Genomic DNA, 18,932 nt, shown 5'->3' with positions numbered 1-18,932 from the left:
CTGCTGAACTAACCTTCACTGAAAGATAACGGACTGACACTCCTGACATCACTGAATGGACAAGTCTTGTCCATATTGCTCAACAGTCATCTGGAAGGTTCACACCCCCTCAAATTCAGCCCTTTTCCTACGACTATCACCAAATAATGCCAAATTCAAGCCACCTAAAGACAAAGACAACTATTCACTCTCTGGTGTTTCTTGCTGTCTCTTGGAGTGTTAACTTCTAGGCCTGACGAGAGGATAATGTACTGAAGATACCACTTCCTGGAAAAATAGGGTGAGGGTTTGCTCACTTTTATTTCTAAATAATCTCTGAATATGGTCCTTCTATTCACTTGCAGTCAATTCCAGAAGCTATGTTCCCTTTTCTGCTTTTATCTTCTCTGGGTTACCCATGAATAATCAACTAAGTGTTAACTTACACTGTCTCATGTCATCTTAACAGGAAGGGATTTTTAGATCTCCAATGTACCACATGCTCTCATGTGCATTTTACAAATGCAAATGGCTTTCACAAAAACCTTGCAAAAATGCTGTGCTTGGGTCTATGCTTTTTCTAACAGAAAATAGCTTCCTGAGCCCCAGCAATTAATGATGCAGCAGTTTAAATGTTTGTGCCCTCCTTCCTCCCAGAAAGCACCTGTACCACCAGGGGCAGATACCACTGCTATATTGATGTGGCTACAAAAGTAATATTGGCTTTTTAAGCAACATGTTGCTTAAAAATCATGCATAGAAGCTAAGATGCAACAGTCACCTCAGTGGGTCCTAGGACAATTTGATTTGAAATTTGCATGCTATCTTCTCAAATGAAGTTCTCCACAAATAGCTTAATCCTATACCATAATGATTTCATGAACTTGAATTTACCCATAACTGGCTGTCAACAAACAGCCCCCTTTTAGTATGCAATCAATACAATTTAACTGTCTTCACACTTAGAACTACATTTCTTTATTCTGCTGTAAGTTACACCGTGACAACAGACACCTTGATTTTAACTGTTCTGTAGAAAAGAACTAGAGATGGAAGTGCAAGTATGTACCTGGAAAAGAAGGGGAAATAAACATGAGAAACCTGATGTACAGCTGACAGCAAAACAGCACTGGACCAGAACAACAGCCTAGTCCAGAATGTTGCTGGGCTTTGTTTGTTTGGTTTTTGCTTTGGGGTTTTTTTGGGGGGGTTTCTTTTGTTTTTTCTTGTTTTTTTTTTCCTTAAAATATCAGAAAACAGAAAAGAAAAAAAATAAACATAGTATTTTTAGAAGAGATATCTAGACCACAGTTCCTTCCAGCCTAGAGCTGAGCACAGTATTACTAGCTCTCAGTCTTCAACAGCTACCAAACTCACAACTAGTATCTCCTTTTCCCCCTATTGTTCCAAGTCTACATGAAAGATAGCATCCACTACTGGTCTGAGTTACTTTATTAGCTCCGACAGGAGAGCTCAGCACAGCAAGCCTTCTGGATATCAACAGGTAACTCCCAATTCTGCTATCACCTCTGAAAATGATGGTAAGATGCTATATACTGGAATTGGAATACATTTTTAAATCATTTAAGAATTACAAGAAAAGTGCTTCAAGATGGAGTTGCAAGACAAGTTTTAAAATATTAGGGCATGCCAGGATTATGTTTTTTTTTACTTTGGTCCACCTCTGTACTTGTAGTACTGTGTGCTATAATATAGTGTAAATGGATTAGCATGGAAAGTACTGGACAGAAAACATAAGCAAGTTGGTTAAATTTTAAGGATTACAAGATGCAGACAACAGTATTCCAACTATACATTTCATTTAAACAAAGAAAAAAACAAAGCAGTGATTACAGAGGATTTTGATAAAATTACATCAAAACCCAAACATACATACTCCGTAGATTACTGTACAGAGTACTGTATACTGTAGTATGAAAATTAAGTCACCTTGGATATATACTCTGGGGAGATTTTTCCACTGTGAAGACAGCTGCTGTAATACAGCAGTAAAGCAAATTCTCAGTATTGCCATTTCCAGTCAAAAGCAAAAAATACAGGTTGCAACACTGGTCCACACTCACCAGCACAGTTTCTTACCCAGAAAGGGTAAACTCACAGCTCTTGTCTCCTGGAACCAATGCTCTGCTTTAAACACAAAACATTAATCTCTGTTTCTCTTCCCCCTCCGGGACATAACCCAAGATTTGAGAGCATATCTAAACCTATTTGTTTTTTCTAGTTTGTCAGCTATATTCAGACAAACATAACAGAACATATGTTTGAAAAAAATCCTAATCTTCTATGAGTATGAGGTTTTATTGTTGGTCAGATTTTAATTTATCCTGCATTAGAAAAAATATTACAACACATATTACAACAGTGAAGCTCTTCAGCATTGTAATAATTCTTCTCATAAATATACTTTGAGAGATTCACCTCTAGTATTTATACCTGATTTTCTTCATTATAAACACTAAGGGATTACTGGTGCGTAATATTAAGTGTTCGCTCCTTGTACTCCCAATTTGGTTTATATAATTGCAAGCACACAATTTCAGAAGAAATGGCCTTATTGAAAAAGCATGAACGAATGGATATTCTTGATTTTAAAATATATTTCCCATTGCACTGCTTAAAACAGTAGTGCAGGTGGGGATTTTTTTCCCCCCAAAATACGTAATTCGGAAATTTTTATTAAAAGTTGAAGCAACATAGTTTACCAAAGAGTATTCCTTGCTGGGAATAAGTAAACACCAGGATAACTAACAGGTCTAAGGGCATCTTTACTTGACCAAGAAAATCCATGGGATGTTACGACCATCTTCTGCTGCTGTAATGTTTTGTTTAGAATATCTTGTTTTAGGGATCAAACTGTTTATTTTACTTTCACAACCATGTGCATATATATAAGAGTCATTCACAGAATGGCTACTTAACGAATTACAGAAAATGAAGAAACCATAAATTCAGGTGCTTTTTTAAAAGCCAGCTTTCCTGATTATTCTTTTTCTGTTATACTTGTTATACATTAATGTGACAAGAGAAATACTTACAACAGACTCGTATGCCAGTTTAAAATGCCAAGGCAAGAAAGCATTAAGTGAGGACATATCATCAATTTTAGACTGGAGTATTAAATCAGACTGGTTTTCTATGATAATCAATGCACATGCTGCATTGAAAAGCTGAACAGAACAGAAATCAACCACTTAAATTCCTATTATTAGAAACAATGTGTTGCTCCCAAATGAAGCTTGTCCAGATTTATTATGTAATCTAAACCTGAAACTACTGATATAATTATTTCATAAAGTCAAGAAAAATATACAGTGTTGCATATTATGCATTTTCGCCAAAATCTGCAAAAGTCGCAGTAACTTCAGAGAAACTTACATGCCACTTAAGTATTAGAAAAGAACTGATGTGTTTCTGCTCCATCTATTAAAACACTTTAGTAGATATAATGAGATCTAGTATCAAACAATCAGCTGCATGCTATGCCCAAATGCTAGGAATTCTTCCCAGACAAGAATTTCCATTCACTTAAGCAAAAGGCAGATATGTTCTTCATTTCCAAAACAGCACTCCTCACTCAAAACTCCTGTTACTCAGCTTTAGAAAACTGTAAAATTCAAGCCAACACATTCCAAAAGGACTGTTGACTTTGGCCACAGATGTTTGGGTGCACTGCAACTCCAGAAAAGTGTGACTATCAAAGAGCTTGATTCGGCACTTCCCCTTTAAAGGTATCCCCAAAGTAAGATAACCCAAGACACTCAGAAACACATTTGAGATTTCTGAAATCCCTTGCTGGTGTCACCTGACAGTGAAGGTGTGAACATTCCATCCCATGCCCTTTTCTGACCCACATTCTCAAGCATCAGCATTTGCCTTAAGGTGATAGTGCCAGTGTAGTTCAAGTGTACAGTAGGCCAAAACAAACATAGACTAAAGCCCCAGACCCAAGTTACTGCCATGGATGGTCAGTTTTCAACTTAAACAGCTCCAATTCTAGCCATGATCATCGAACATACGAACAGCTGGCTAATGGGATCTAAACATAGCTGATGTCTTCCTGAGCACGCAGGCTGGAAGAGAAAGCCTACAAAGTCCAGAATCACAGAAACACAGAATAATTCATGTTGGGAGGGACCTCCAAGGAAGCACCTGGTTCAATCTCCTGCTCAGCACAATACTAACAACTCTGAATCCAGACCAGGTTGTTCAGGGACTTGTCTGGATCTTGAAAACTGTCAAGGACAAAGACTTCTGGGATCTCTGGGAGTAATCTGTTCCACTGCATGACTATCCCCACAGTGGAAAAAAAAAAAAAAACCTCCCATTTCAATTTATGACTACTAACTCTCATCCTCCTGCTGTGCAGTTTTAAGTGAACTTGGCTCCACCTTCCTGGTAACTTCCTAGGTACTGGAAAGCTGCTGTTAGGTTCCCCCAAAGCCTTCTCTTTTCCAGGCTGAAACCTGTCCAACTCCCTCAGCTTCTCCTCAAGGAGTACACACTCCAGTGTATTTTGCCACAATTTAACTTTAAACTGTAAAATTAGTAATTTTCTTTTGCTCACCTTGTGTAATGTGTTAAAGATAATACAAAACCTCTAAGCAAAAATGTATAAAATTAGGATATTTATATAGTTACTCTTTAAAGCAGCCTGCAACAGACTGCAACAAAGGGTAAAATAACTACAGGTTTGTCTTGGTGACAGTTGTCTACACAGAAAATAAACACTCCAGCTGGGAGAGAGTGCATTCTGTAGGTATTTGGAAAATCTATTTAAAAAAAAAATATTCTCGAGAAAGACAGGAAGAAACCTCTTTATGTTACATCCTGAAAGAAAACACATGGAACAACTCCAAAGAGGCAGGGCCAAGTATTTAACTAACACTTTTCTAACACTAAGAGCAATAAGATTTTTTTCAGAACAAAGTGATTAATGCCTCCCAGCACAAAGTGTCTGTTCCATGTATCTGGTACTCTAACAAATCTGAAATTCATCCAGGTACACACACAAAAACTGAAGCAGAGTTTTAGAGAGACCTGACTGTCATTTGAAACATAAAACATTACCAAGTAATTACACAATTTGTAGAACACAACTTTTAAGCAAAAATACTTTTAGCAATTCACCTTAATAACTTCAAGGCAAAAAGCTCATTAAAAATCCACTTACCTTTTGACTACTATGGAAAGTTTAATTACTTCCAATGTATCCACTTGTTCACAAATGTTTTAAATTTTAACTGATTTTTCCTTCCAAGGCAGAAGCTGTACCATGAGATCATCAGACAATATTTTTCTCAAATCCAAGAAAAGATAGTCACAGTTTACATGAACAATAGATGACTTGAACCCATGAATGCCCAGTTGTGTAGAAGTACGAATGTTACTACTTACAGGGGAAACAGCAATATTTTTATATTTATCTTTGAAAACTTCATTGAAATCTTACAATTTTGAAGCTGACAAGGTTTGTTTGCTTTGTTTTATTAGAAAAAATACTCAGGCAAGGTCTACAATCATCTGTCAATTATAAATGACTTACAAGAAACTCATGAAGCAATAAAATTAAAAAAATACAAATACAAACTATATCTGAAACACTTCTATTTGGCAATTTTATAACAAATCCAAAAAAGAAACAAAGATTACGGATTACTTTATAGGTACAGAAAAAGCAGTAGATGAAGTGCTCAAGCAAAAAAAACAAAAAACAAAAAAAAAAACACAAAAAACCAAAACACTGCATTTTTTTCAAAAATAAAGTCACATCACTACAGATTTTATGAATAATACCCTTATTAAACAACCATTCCAGAACATCTTATATTAGCAGTGCTTTTAATCTGCACTTCATTTTGTTTGATAAGATTTTTTTTGTGTGTGTATATAAGTAACATTTTTAACCCATCGGAGCTAAGCAAGACTCTCATGTCAGTACCAATGCAGAATGCATTTGTATTATATTAGGATATGCTCACTTCTGCAGCCAAAGGGTTACTTTAAGTTTTATTCTATTTAATAAAAATTTAGTGTAAAAACTGCTGGTTATTAGTTTCACTGTAGTAAATTCCTCCCCAAGAAGGAGGACTAACTCTGCAGTTTGACTGCATATATCCATACAAATTTTACATATTAGTTCCTTCCAATAGTAAGGAAAAAACTAATTTCATGTTCACTATTAGAAAGGAGCGCCATGAATTAATTATGGGTACTATTCATCCCTCTAAGATTTCTGGGAAGGATGTTCAACGTATTTTTGTTCTTACAACAGATATTAACAGTAGTATATAGAACCTTAGGTATGTAAAAGAAGGGGTTTTTATTGTTAAGGAAGGTGCTTTTTTTAAACAATTCTTCTGGCAGCACTAGTGAATTACAATATCCTTCAATATTATTTCTACCGTAATATATACATTTTAATTTTCATGCCTCTAGAAAAACATCTACAGTACATTTCATAATATAAAAATATATTACAAATCTGCTGAAATATTTACAAGCAATGTCCTATTATCTATATGCAACATTTTTGTCTCCATACAAAGACTAACAGGTTAGACACATCTCTATTTGTCAGTTAAAAAAATCCATGGCTTCTTACTTATTAAGCAAGAAAATGATTTTACTTTCCTTTTCAAAGCCAACTTTGGTGCATAAAGGATTGATTTTCTAGATTATTTTTTTTTAAAAATACCATTTTCTTTACATCTAGAAAACATTAGGCCAAATAAAAAAGTATACTTTACAAGCAAATGGGGATCCTAAAGGGTCAAAAAAAGTAAAATAAAACACCAGTAACACTAACTGCTTAAGTAGAGGTTTTTCAAAAACCGTCCATTGATATGGATCACATAAAAGCAGATCTCATTAACATACTACACTAATCCTGAAAAGGGGGTCAGACAAACTGCAACACTCTTAACATCTTTAAACCGTACTATATGTATTCATAATTGATTGGAAAAGACAAGCATTCCATCAACATTTGTTTAAACATTAAAATCCAACATATTTTAGGGATCTGCAAAAGGACACGAGATAACAAATGACGAATGATTACTATCCACCATACTCAAAGGGCAACAGGATAATCCCTTGGTAGCTGTTTTATTGTCTGGCATGTGTTATATTTAGTTAACATTTACAAGAAGCCTAATAGCTTGTTAACAGTTCTCCTGGAAATGGTGAGTAAATGGTGATGGTTACTTTTTCTTTTCATCAGATATAAACTATTGTATTCACTAAAGAAAAAAGCAGCTTAAAGAAGCAAGCATGCAAAGCCTTTTAGTTGTTCCACTAAGTTGCCAGAAGAGTGTTTGCTCAGTCTCCCACTGTACCATTCCATGAAAATGTGGATATACAGTAATATATTAATATATTCCACAGAAGCATCAACTTCATTCACAGAATGTTTACACTAAGCATAAATATTTATCTAAGAAAAAAAAAAAAGGATGGGATTTGACTAATGTGCAACTTTATTTCTAAATCCATTGTCAGTGACTAAGACTGCAGGTGTCCCCATTTGCTTGATTTTTACCTCTTCAACCTCTTCTGGGGCATCGTTCTGTAAAAGATGATGAAGACCCTCAGATGTACATTCAAGTCAGCTAGAGTATACTATGAAATAATGACTACGTAAGATCTACTTTAACTTAATTAAAACTGAAAGCCATTTTAGATGATGCCATAGTAGTGTACACTTCAGATAATTATTTCAAACTTTCTATTGAAGTCATCATTTTAGCATGATATTAATAGTTGTCACTGAACTCCCTTAACCACTTTTTTTCCCTTGCAAAATTTTGGTCTTCAACTTTATTTCTTTGATCTCCCACAGTTTGTCCCAAAGCTCTTTTTAACCACACACTGATCCATACTGCTAAAAATCTAGTACAACATTATGTGAGAGGACCTTAATTTTATTTGGGAGCGGTAGAAAGAGTTGCTCATTTTTCTCCAAGGACTTAATCTCAAAGATCATCACATTTTTATTTTACAACATTATTTTTTCCTTTTCAAATCAAACTGATACATTAAGTTCTGGAAAGGTAATCAATATGAAGATGATTAACACCTAAATTAGGTTATAAAACAGGTACTGTGTTAAGCAGTTTTAAAACACACAACTCAATTTCCTCATAATATTTTTATGATAAACAGTTAACGTCAGTAATTTATATACTAAAGTAAGTATTTTAAATACTTACAAGGATAGCAGATATACTATGATGATTTATTTTCATATTGTAAACCCAAGTTTTCATTATTTTGATTAGTGAAATGCACTGAATATTAAAGGTGAACTGAAAGGCTTATTGCATATCAAGACCTCAGATTAGTGTTCTGTTTAGACACTAGGTCATTGAATATTAAGGAAGAAACACAGGAACACTGAACTTTGGTTATGATAGAAAAAACGTTTTGATTTTTTTTTTTCTCCCGACCCATTTTTACAAATTTTTAATATAAGCCCATAATCATCAATCTTTGGACGTTTAAAAACTTGAAGTTCACTAAGCATTTCAGATTACCTTTAAAAACTGTACACACACAGAACTGTGGGTACTGACAATTACGTAAGCACACTAATAAAAAGGGGGAGAAAAAAAAATCAGGAAATTATTAGAAACAAGATGGATTAAAAGCTAACCTGAAGTCCTAAAAACACAAATGTGAATGCAGCTTAAAGACAAGTAACATGTACTGTCCCCTTCTGTACCCCTCTAAAGAATCTTGTATTAAAAAATAATAGTACTTGCATACAAGTACAGATTTCAAGGTAATACTGCATGTATTACAGTTGAATATAAAATATGTAAGGATAAATTTGGACTTTAAAAAAATTGGTATACAAACCAGTATGTGATCTTAACAGAAGTGATCTTTCAGGATTCCACTGTATGTACCTCCTTTACTAGATTTTCTGTACACCAAGCACAAAAAAGTAAAATACACTTGGTAAATACACACATTCCCCGTTTCTCAGTAACTAGAGTTCAGTTCAAGAAGTTAAGTAATTCTGAAACAACTTAAGACCTCAGGACTTAACTCCTGGACGCTGGCAGGATCAAGGCTCCCTGCTCTGGTGTATAATGCATTACCAATCCTGATTTTCCAACGTCTAAAAGTTAAGTGAGGCTTAAGACTATATTTAAGTAAAGAAAGTTTCAAAACTAGGACATTACCTGTATATGTTTGGGTCCAGAAGCAAGGCAGTATCTTTTGGTAGTTTTGATAAATGAACTACTTTAGTTTTTAACTGATGTCGCTCACTTTCATTTACCCACACATCAGGCAGACTATGAATAAATAAAATAAAAATATTCAAAAAAGATCAACTGTTTTGCTTACCATAAAGTTATGCGGTAAACTAGTACATATTTAAAGTTATCTTCACATTTCACTGGTTAAAAAGCATCTTCACTGGAGTGAGGAAAAGACAGCCAATCCTTACACATTATACCTCCAAATTTTTTAAATTCTCAGTGTGAAAAGGATACTCAATATAATATAGATTATTCCAGAAAAATACTAAAGCAAATATACAATGATAATGGCACTACATTCTCCATTTTAACAATTTAATGGGAAAATGGGCAGCAAGAAAAAGCCAGACATTCTTAAAAAGACTTTGTTTTACCAGGCATAAAGTTCTGTGATGATGTCAAAAAAGTAAGTAAAGGCCAGCACGTACTGCAGGCACTGAACTTCAAGTTACACAAATTTGCTGGCTCCAAGTTCAAAGTTCTCAATATCGAAATGCTCCAACTTTGCTGATGTTAATTGTTTGATTATCTTCCGAGGAAATACAGGCAATCACCACAAAATATTCTGACTATGTAAAGTTTCAACTGTGAGATAGAATAAAACTTGGTCTTTATACATTAAAGGGAATTAATTGTTGCTTCAGGGCCACTTGCAGTGAAACTTGGGGAAGATGGCTGGATGTAACATACACAACTGATCTATGTTTTGTACGTAAATTCTTTGAAACCAAACACGCCTACTTCAGAGTGGCTCATTGTATTATTGCGTCTTTTACTGAAAGCACATTGGGTTTTTAAGGCCCTGCTGAGGCTTTCAGGTAACATATTGTTAAGAGAGGCACTGGGCTTGCAGAGGTCAATGTCTTCCTGAAAAGCCACTTTTCTGTCTCCTTCCAAAAGTTAGCATTGACCAAGGTTGTGCAGAACAAACAAGTGATCCATTTTGCTTCCACTACTGGGCGGGGAGGGGGGAAGAAAAAAGCCTCCCTGCTCCTTCCCCCCCTCCCCCCCCCAAAAAAAAGAAAAAACCCACAACCCCCTGAGTTCTTTCTCTGACCAAAACTATATGCAATTTTACAGACTTCTGAAAATTATTAAACTGAATCTCTATTTTTCAGCAATGAAAGTTAGCTGTAGCTCAAATTAATTTATTTGGGCAAGCCATTCAAAAAATTAAATTAAACTGATAACTTCTATCCCAGTAGGAAAAGGAGTTTCTCCAATGATACTCTTCCCTTTTCAGAAGAAGGTAGAAGAAAAAAGACAAAAAAGGGAGGGGGCACATCCAGGGGGCAACCCATATATCTACTAAGGTTTAATACAGATCATGACAGGTGAAAAAACATCATAAGACTTTTTTTTAAAATAAAGTCAAAATCTGTTTTTCTGACAAGCAACATTTGGAAGACGTTCCTAGTAGAAGCTATATGCTGAAGATGCAAATTGATACAAACAGCAAATAAAACTTTACACATGCAAAGACTATCTGAAATATACATAAAGACAACAACTCAGTAAGCTAAGAAGTACTGGCACAAAGTATAAACTCCTGCTCTAAAAAAAAATTAAAAGTTATTTTCCTCTTGTATACAAGTGGGTTAAAGATTAGTATTTACCTTTCCTGAAAAAATACTTAATGTATAGAGAACCTGGAACAGTTTAACTGTTTCTCAAGATGACTCAGAGTAGAAAAAGTTAAATCATTACTATCTCCATATGAAAGGCTGATGAACAGCTCAGCACAACAGAAAGTAATCATTATTGCTTTCAACTTTTCTAAAGTGAGTAGATCCGCTGTAAGACAGATGGATGATATCAGCCATGACACCTTGCATTTCCTGCTCTTAACTGTAATAATCAAGATGAAATTGAACCTATTGAATACTCAATAATTCTCAAGTACCCTATTCTAAATATATGCTCTAACCCAACAAAATGCAAAAAATATCAATATAAAACACCTTATTCCTTTCACCCAACCAACCAAATCTACATTCTGTCAGGGATGTCTTAACATTACTGAATAATTTGTCTTCTCTAATGCAGAGATTCTAATATTGTACTCATCTACATAAGCAAAAAACTCATTTGACTCTATCAGAAAAAAGTACTCTGATTTTTTTTATACTTACTTTCCACATTCTCAGTGTATTCTATGCTTTTTTATCTTTAAATTGAATTAACTGTCTTTACATGTAATATTTTAATAAGAATATTTTCAGAATGCTATTATAGTATTACCAGCTGTCCTGAAAGGAAGTCAAAACTACACTTTTTACTAGAACATTTTTGTTATTTTCTCTCAAGTTAAAACAAAACTTGACATCTACAGGTGCTACAATGAGCAACAAAAGCTACAGACACTTTAGAAACGCACTAAAATGCCAAACATTGCTGTGGATAACTTACCAGCAAGCCTAGTCCTCTCCAAATAAAAGCTGTAATAGATTCACACTCCCAAGTTCACACTACTGCATGTGACTAATTTGGGACATACAAAACTGAGTAATTTAAAACACTTCACCACAGCAAAGGTAAATTTCTGTTATGCTAAGGCTTTGCATCACCATCCCACTCAATCACTTAAAAGCAGCACTGAATCTAAAAGATCCCCTTGTTCTAAAAGTTAATTGCACAATTTATTATTATTTCATCTGAAACTTACTTATACTTACCAAATGAATTCTATCAATTTAGAGATAACTTCCTGGTAAAACTGAAGTTCCTTTTAAGAAAGAGAATCTAAACTTGCATGTCCTACCTAATTATACAGTATCTTAGTGTGAAATAAATGTCTCAGTAACTTCCCTCTTAATGTGAGCTAAATGTCCCAGTAACTTCATTTGAATGCAGGACTATGGATCCAGGAATTGGTATGCAGGAGTATGGATCCAAGAAATAAATTCTATTACAATTCTTACCTTTAACAGGAAAAGTAGTTAATAGCCTTAAAACTTGTGGTAAACATGGAGCATACAGCTACTACCTCTCCTAAAACTACTCTGCCTACTGCTCTCCTACAGGCCAGTGGAAGCCAAACATTTATTGTACTTTTCCATATAATTAAGATTAAAATATTTACATGTAAATTATTTTTTTCTGTCGGAGAAAAGAGCTGAGATCTCAGCTATTTCAAATAAGTAGATAAAGTATTTCTAAAGTACACTTCGTATGTCCCAAGCCTACCTGAGGACAGCACCTTCACCCTGCACTACACACACAGCTATTCATTTGGAACAAGGCAAACTTTGAAAAACCAAGAGAAAAAAGCAGCCAAACATGCTGGAAGATTATTCCAGTCTTCAGTGGGAGAATCAAGAGAAGCAGCAATACGAGATGGATATCTGAAAGGGCCAACTGTGGTTATTATACTTTTAAATTGTGGCACCTAGGCAAAGATTCTTGTGGTTCTACTGTTACACTGATGACTGTACATTTTTCATTACCTAAAAGTATTTTAGGATCATAATGATTCAGTGGGTAAAACAAAGTTGTCTCACTGATAAGTTTCCTTCAGTATATGGCTTGAACTCCCCATTCAATAATTAGAGGACCTTATTATTAATACCCATAGTAACAAAATGAATCAAAAATACAGCTTCAAATTTATCTAAATTGGTGTTAGAGTCTAAAGACTAAAGCATGTTTTTAAAACATTAACTTGAATTTGAAAATTGAAAGGCATAACATAATTTAGTGACAGATAGTTCATTTACCCCACTGTAAATCCTTCCCCATTTAAATCCTACATCGTATCACCAGCAGCATACTCACATGTCCTCTGGTGTCCAATGAAGCAAGAGTTTTATCTTTCCAGAATCTTCTTTTCTTTTAGCTATTACCTGATAATAATTACATAAATCATAATTAAAACCAAAGCTGAAGATCTTTTGCTCAGAAACTGTTGTTTGTGTTCAACTGGACACTCATAAAAGGCAAACTGTTTTACTGTCTGAAAGTTGTATTAATTCTATATAAAGGTGGAATCTACATATCATTACTGAAGCCATTCTTTGCAAGCATTAATACTTTCCTTTAACATTTGCCTACTGGTCCCAAAAAAAAAAAACAAAAAAAAACCAAAAACAAACACACAAACAAAACCCAAAAAAACCCAACAAACCAAACATCCTATAAGTAGTCTTAATTCTTTTAAAATAGTTCACATTTTTAAGCAGCTGCTCCAAAAGGTTTGAGGAACATCCATTCCCATACCCATATGCCCATGTTGATCCATACAACATCTATAGAACATGTGAGAAACCGACACAGCTCAAAGTTTAATTATAGCATGGCATAAGAATAAAATCTTTTTGCACAAGTGCACTGACATCTGGATACGTCATATATATAACTTCCTACGTAACCTCTACTCATTCCTTTTCAATACCTAAACCAAGCACTGAATGAGGCAAGGACAAAGGCTACTTGGAAAAACTCACAAGCTTACAGAGTTTGTTTAATGCATACTTAATGGAAACCTTAACACTGTAGAAAGTACACTTGCTACTATTGTTATATGAATGACAAATCAAAGGACATGTCAAAGACCTGTTGACAACTGATAGAGTTTAAGCAGAACATATGTACTCCACCAGTAAGGTCCCACACAAGAAGTGAGAACTCCTTTCTCATAGTTTCTCATACTAGCTCACAGTAGACCAATGTATAAGATATTCTCAGAGAATAATGTTTTCAGGTGCAGGACCCTGAAGCTAGACTCCCATGTTCATACAAGATAAAGTTAGAAATACACATACAGAAAGAAAAAAAAAAAGTCTGTTCATTCAGGTACAAATATATTATTTTAACACCAGCATTCAAAAGGTATCCCAAACATTTACAGTATCCAGAAAAACAGGGAAGAACTGTTTGCTTCCTCTTCTCTTACTCTCAGCTTCTCCTTTGCTACACGTCACAATACTTCACACAGATTTTCCTGTTTGTTTCAAACACCAATTCTCCCACCTTCTGCACCTCTAAGCAAAAAGTGCTTATTAAATCTTTGAAAGATTCTATACATAGTCACTGCAGATACTGTGAACTCCAAAAAGTTTACTAGAGAACCCTCAAAGCACAGAAATACAGAAGGGTGACAAGTGATCTTTATGGAAAATGCTAAACTAAAATGTAGCATACTGAATTTAAATACTGAAGTCCATAATCTGCATCAGCTACAGCGAGTTCCCACAACTGAATACCATGGTAAATTAAACTTAGTCATGGCATTTCAAGGAATTCACATATTTGTTTAAAGTTTTATTTATACAAATAAGCAGTGATCTTCTAAACAAAAATCACGCAGAGACAAGTGCTCATGGATTTAACAAACAGATTATTAATACAGATATATTTGAGATATCTGAAGGTATCAATATGCTTGTAGATTAGAAGAGAAACATTGGGTTTACACGGCAAAGTTTTGGTAGCAGGAGGGGTTACAAGGGTGGCTTCTGCTAGAAGCTCCTAGAAGCTTCCCCCATGTCCAACAGAGCCAATACCAGGCAGCTCTAAGATGTACCCACCACTGGCCAAGGCCAAACAAGTCAGCGACAGTGGTAGTGTCTCTGGGCTAATATTTAAGAAGGGGAAAAAAACTGCTGTGCAACAGCAGCTGGAAGAGAGGAATGAGAATATGTGAGAGAAACAACTCTGGAGACATCAAGGTCAATGAAGAAGGAGGAGGAGGCGGCACTCCAGGCTGCAGAGCAGATTTCCCTGCAGACCACGGTGAAGACCACAGCGGGGCAGGCTGTGCCGCTGCAGCCCATGGAGGTTAATGGTGGAGCAGACAGTCACCTGCAGCCCCCACCTGGAGGACCCTACACAAGAGGAAGTGATTACACACAAAGGAGGCTGTGACTCTATCAGAAGCCTGTGCAGGAGCAGGCTCCTGGCAGGACCTGCAGACCTGTAGAGAGAGAGGAGCCCATGCTGAAGCAGGTTTGCTGGCAGGACTTATGACCCCATGGGGAACCCATGCTGGAGCAGTCTCTTCCTGAAGGACTGCACCCTGCAGAAGGGACCCACACTGGAGCAGTTTGTGAAGAACTGACACGTGTGAGAAGGGCCCCCCTATTATCATTATCATCATCATTATTTTCAATGCTACTGTAGTTTAGTTATTAAATTGTTCTTATCTCAACCTGCAAGTCTCTTTTCCCCTTACTCCTTTAATTCTCTCCCCCATCCCCAGTAGGGGGGAGAGTGAGTGGTTGTTGTGGTGTTTTAGTGCCAGACAGGTCAAACTACGATAACAATACGCTTTCTTGGACAGTCCAGTTCATTTTCAAATTAACCTTCAGGTTTTAAGGAGACATATGTTCTCTCAGTAATGCAAGCACCATGGATATCACATACTGAAAAGTTTGCAGGTGACACTTCAGGATATCAGCATTTGAATGCAGCAAACTAGTTAGACCCAAGTTAGAAGGACAAGTTATCCTCCACAAACTGCTCTTCATCCTACCTAAAACTTGAAGAATATGAACTAGGAAACCATGCAGAATAGAAAAGTCACAGATACATATTACACCTAAGTACTAGTTAAAGCTGGAGTTGCTGTCTGTCTATCAAATGATTAATAGCACTGCTTCTATGAGAATTCACAGTATAATACATCGTGACTCCAGAACCTCACAGATCTCTGCAAAAACCACTGAATACCATTGCCTGAATTCTCCAACAGGAAAAAAAATACGGAAACTCTGATACTAACAATTTCTCGTTCTCAGGAACATGCAGTACAAAATTTAGGACTCTGCTGTCTTACCATCACCACACTGAAAAGCTATATTAGTAAAAACTCAAAAAAGAAACACTGATGTGTAAAGGAGATTCAGGGTACAAAATTTAGGGCAATTCAAGTACTGCCTAAATTATACCACTGCAAGTGGTATAAATTCTAGAGCCCTAGTAACATCTTCAATCAATCAGTGCTAAACTAAGGGCTTGAACCAGCTTTCACACACACACAGAAGTTTAATAGGAAGAGAAAGTAACTTTTAGCAGCAGAAAATAATTTTTCATAACAAAAGAGATAACCATACATAATACATGAAAGCTATGGAAGTTATAGCTAGATGCTTTCACACGGAGAGATCTACTTGTATAGAATGTGAATTTTGTGGACTTCTTCCCCATATTGTTGAATTACCTTGTCCCTACTAAATAATCAATATTCAAAATCTGAGAAATTCACTTGTTTTTCACTGGGATGCAAAGATCCTCTCTCCACATATGGAACAAGCCTATTTTTGTTTAAAGCAGTATGGTAGCTTTCTGTTCAGAGACAAGAGAAATCTGGCATCTATAGCTGTCATTGCTTTTTCCTACATATATCTTGCAATTAGTGCAATGAAAATTTTACCATATCCTGGGCAAACTAGAGTCAGAAACACAGGTATGACGCAGACAAATGCAAAATTGCAAGAATTTTGCAAAAAAGCAACTGAAAAAATGATTTGCTATTTTGACACTAGTAATCAGAGCTTTAGAGTCAAGTCTACAGAAGTTACAACTGAAATGGAAGAAATCTAGCATGTCTGCAGTAATAATGCTCTGAAGACCTAAAACTGTTTTGTAAACAAATTAAGTCAGTTTCAGTTTTTCATTTAAAAATATAATTCAGCCAGTAGATGTATGCTCAATACAGCTTTATGTGAAAAAAGTCTTACTATCTTTTCTAAATTTCATGCATTGTCCTAGAAACAAGAGGGAAATTTTCATGTATCTCTCTGAAGAAAACATGGATCAAAGTTGTCTCAAATCAGAAATAGAGTTCTGCTGACCTCTTCTGGAAAAAGAAAAAAATTTCGCCCTATAAATTAGTATGCATCTTACTTGACCTCACTTACTGAGTTTCAAAGTTTTAAGATTTCAAAACACACGTAACTAATATCAATACATTTCACCGCTGAACTACCTAAAAAAGCTAAAACAGTGAAAAACCGTTTAGTATTCAAATATTTTAGAGAATTCATTCTAGCCATTTCAAAAAGTTGGGGAGGGGGAGCAGCAAAGGACAGGGTAACCTATAAGCTGCATTTTTTTTAATCATGTAATATCTGCTCTTTAGGTCAAATGGAAATGCTTGACTTTTTCCATCTGACAGTTCAGAGAATCAAAGTACCAAGAATTTGACTCCAATAAAAAAATCTAAGCAGAAAAAAAAAATTCACAGTGAAGTCAAGGGTGAACTCTGCATGGCAAAAATATTTCCTCCAAAAGGCTTTGTTTATGACTGCGTTTTACAGCTTTCCATATCTATAAAGAAAAAGACAACTTTAAAAATATATATAAAATAAAAGGAGTGCCTTTTCATAGGAGGTGAAAGGTATCTACAGTGACTGCTTAGAAATTCTTCACATTCGTCATTTTTCCCTAGGATATTCATCCTGTAAAATATTGCATTATGCTGACATTATTCTTATGCTGCATGAAAAAAATAAATCTGTATAACTTATGTCAGTTTTCAGACAGCAAGCCAATTTTACCTTCATATTTTCCACCTTTCAGGTTAATGCCCCTGATAATTACACATTTTTTAATCATCTGAAAGTGGACCACACAAACTATATTATGCTATTTAGCCAGTCAGCATTCAAATTCAGTGCCCTAATGCTTATAAGTTAGGCAAAATGTGTTTGCGTCTGAGGTGACCATTAGCTCAGCATAACAGTGTACACCCACAAGACTACTTCTATTCTACCTTTTCTTTTTAAAGCAGATTTTAGGCTGAGTCTCATCAATATAGCTGATGTCCAGCACAAGCCCGCACAACTCTGGCAGCACACTAAAACAGAGTAACAAAGGGCACCATAGGGCAGGAATCTTAGAACAGTTCTGCCACTGGTAAAACCTCTGCCACAACTGAGGCCTAAGCAATTTCAGATCTGAACAGCCCCCTACCATCTTGAGTGATGAGTGAACAGACAAGCTAAAAGGGTTTTCAACACTTCCTCCAAGTTGATTCAAAGCAGTTTTAGGGCACATTCCTCCCTCTAATTCCTCTATTATTTATGCAAAGAGACTGACAGTTCCATAGTTTGAATCATGTGTTAAGGTTAAACCATAGCTGAAGACACAGCAGTCAGCACTACCCCCTTGGACTGCAGTTCATCTTACACTAGCCTGCCAATCTACCCAACTACCCCCCATCGTTTTGTCCCATCTCTTAATTCTTTTCTTCATTCGAGTCTCTACTTTTTATGTACTCGTACCTCCCAATTTGGTTAAGAAAACCTAAGGTTATATAGCTTTTTGAGCATCTGATCCCTATATCCCAATTCAGTACTTTTTCTCCCCCATTTTGAACTTTTCTAAATTAATACTGATGTCTATCCTATCGACCGACAACTGAAATTAACAAAATAGGATATGGAAACAGGACTAAAGGCCAGTTCCCCACCTGGTACTTGCCTCCTTACAGCAATTCACTGACATTTTGATTGTAAGTTTATTAAAAGAAAAAAAGGAGGATGATACATTTATTCAGGATTATTTATTTAAACTGGAAAAAAAGGAATAAACACAAATTTCAGATCAGCATCTTTAAATATTCAGTTATACAATTACTCTCAAAATATTCCTTGTGATAAACTAGCACTACCACTCATAACTATGAATATGCCATCCAAATTGCATTCTTATTTAGAAGATAAA

At 35.5% G+C, this 18,932-nt stretch overlaps 1 protein-coding gene across 1 annotated transcript in view; it reads right to left on the bottom strand.

Annotated features, from left to right (window-relative positions):
* Nucleotides 1-6,989: 6,989 nt before the first annotated feature.
* AEBP2 (AE binding protein 2) overlaps nt 6,990-18,932 on the bottom strand; it is a 30,867-nt gene continuing 18,924 nt past the window's right edge. Inside the window, exons 5-7 of the mRNA XM_010087760.1 lie at nt 13,044-13,111; nt 9,189-9,302; nt 6,990-7,567 (exon numbers count right to left, since the gene is read on the bottom strand). Coding sequence (XP_010086062.1) covers nt 7,537-7,567; nt 9,189-9,302; nt 13,044-13,111 — 213 coding nt within the window. The 3' untranslated portion in view covers nt 6,990-7,536. The remainder of the gene's footprint in view (nt 7,568-9,188; nt 9,303-13,043; nt 13,112-18,932) is intronic.

The sequence above is a fragment of the Pterocles gutturalis genome, unplaced genomic scaffold, assembly GCF_000699245.1.
Source record: "Pterocles gutturalis isolate BGI_N339 unplaced genomic scaffold, ASM69924v1 scaffold24596, whole genome shotgun sequence".
Taxonomy (NCBI): Eukaryota; Metazoa; Chordata; class Aves; order Pterocliformes; family Pteroclidae; genus Pterocles; species Pterocles gutturalis.
The sequence above is the reverse complement of the archived record's forward strand: the minus strand, read 5'-3'. Positions and strand labels throughout refer to the sequence as shown.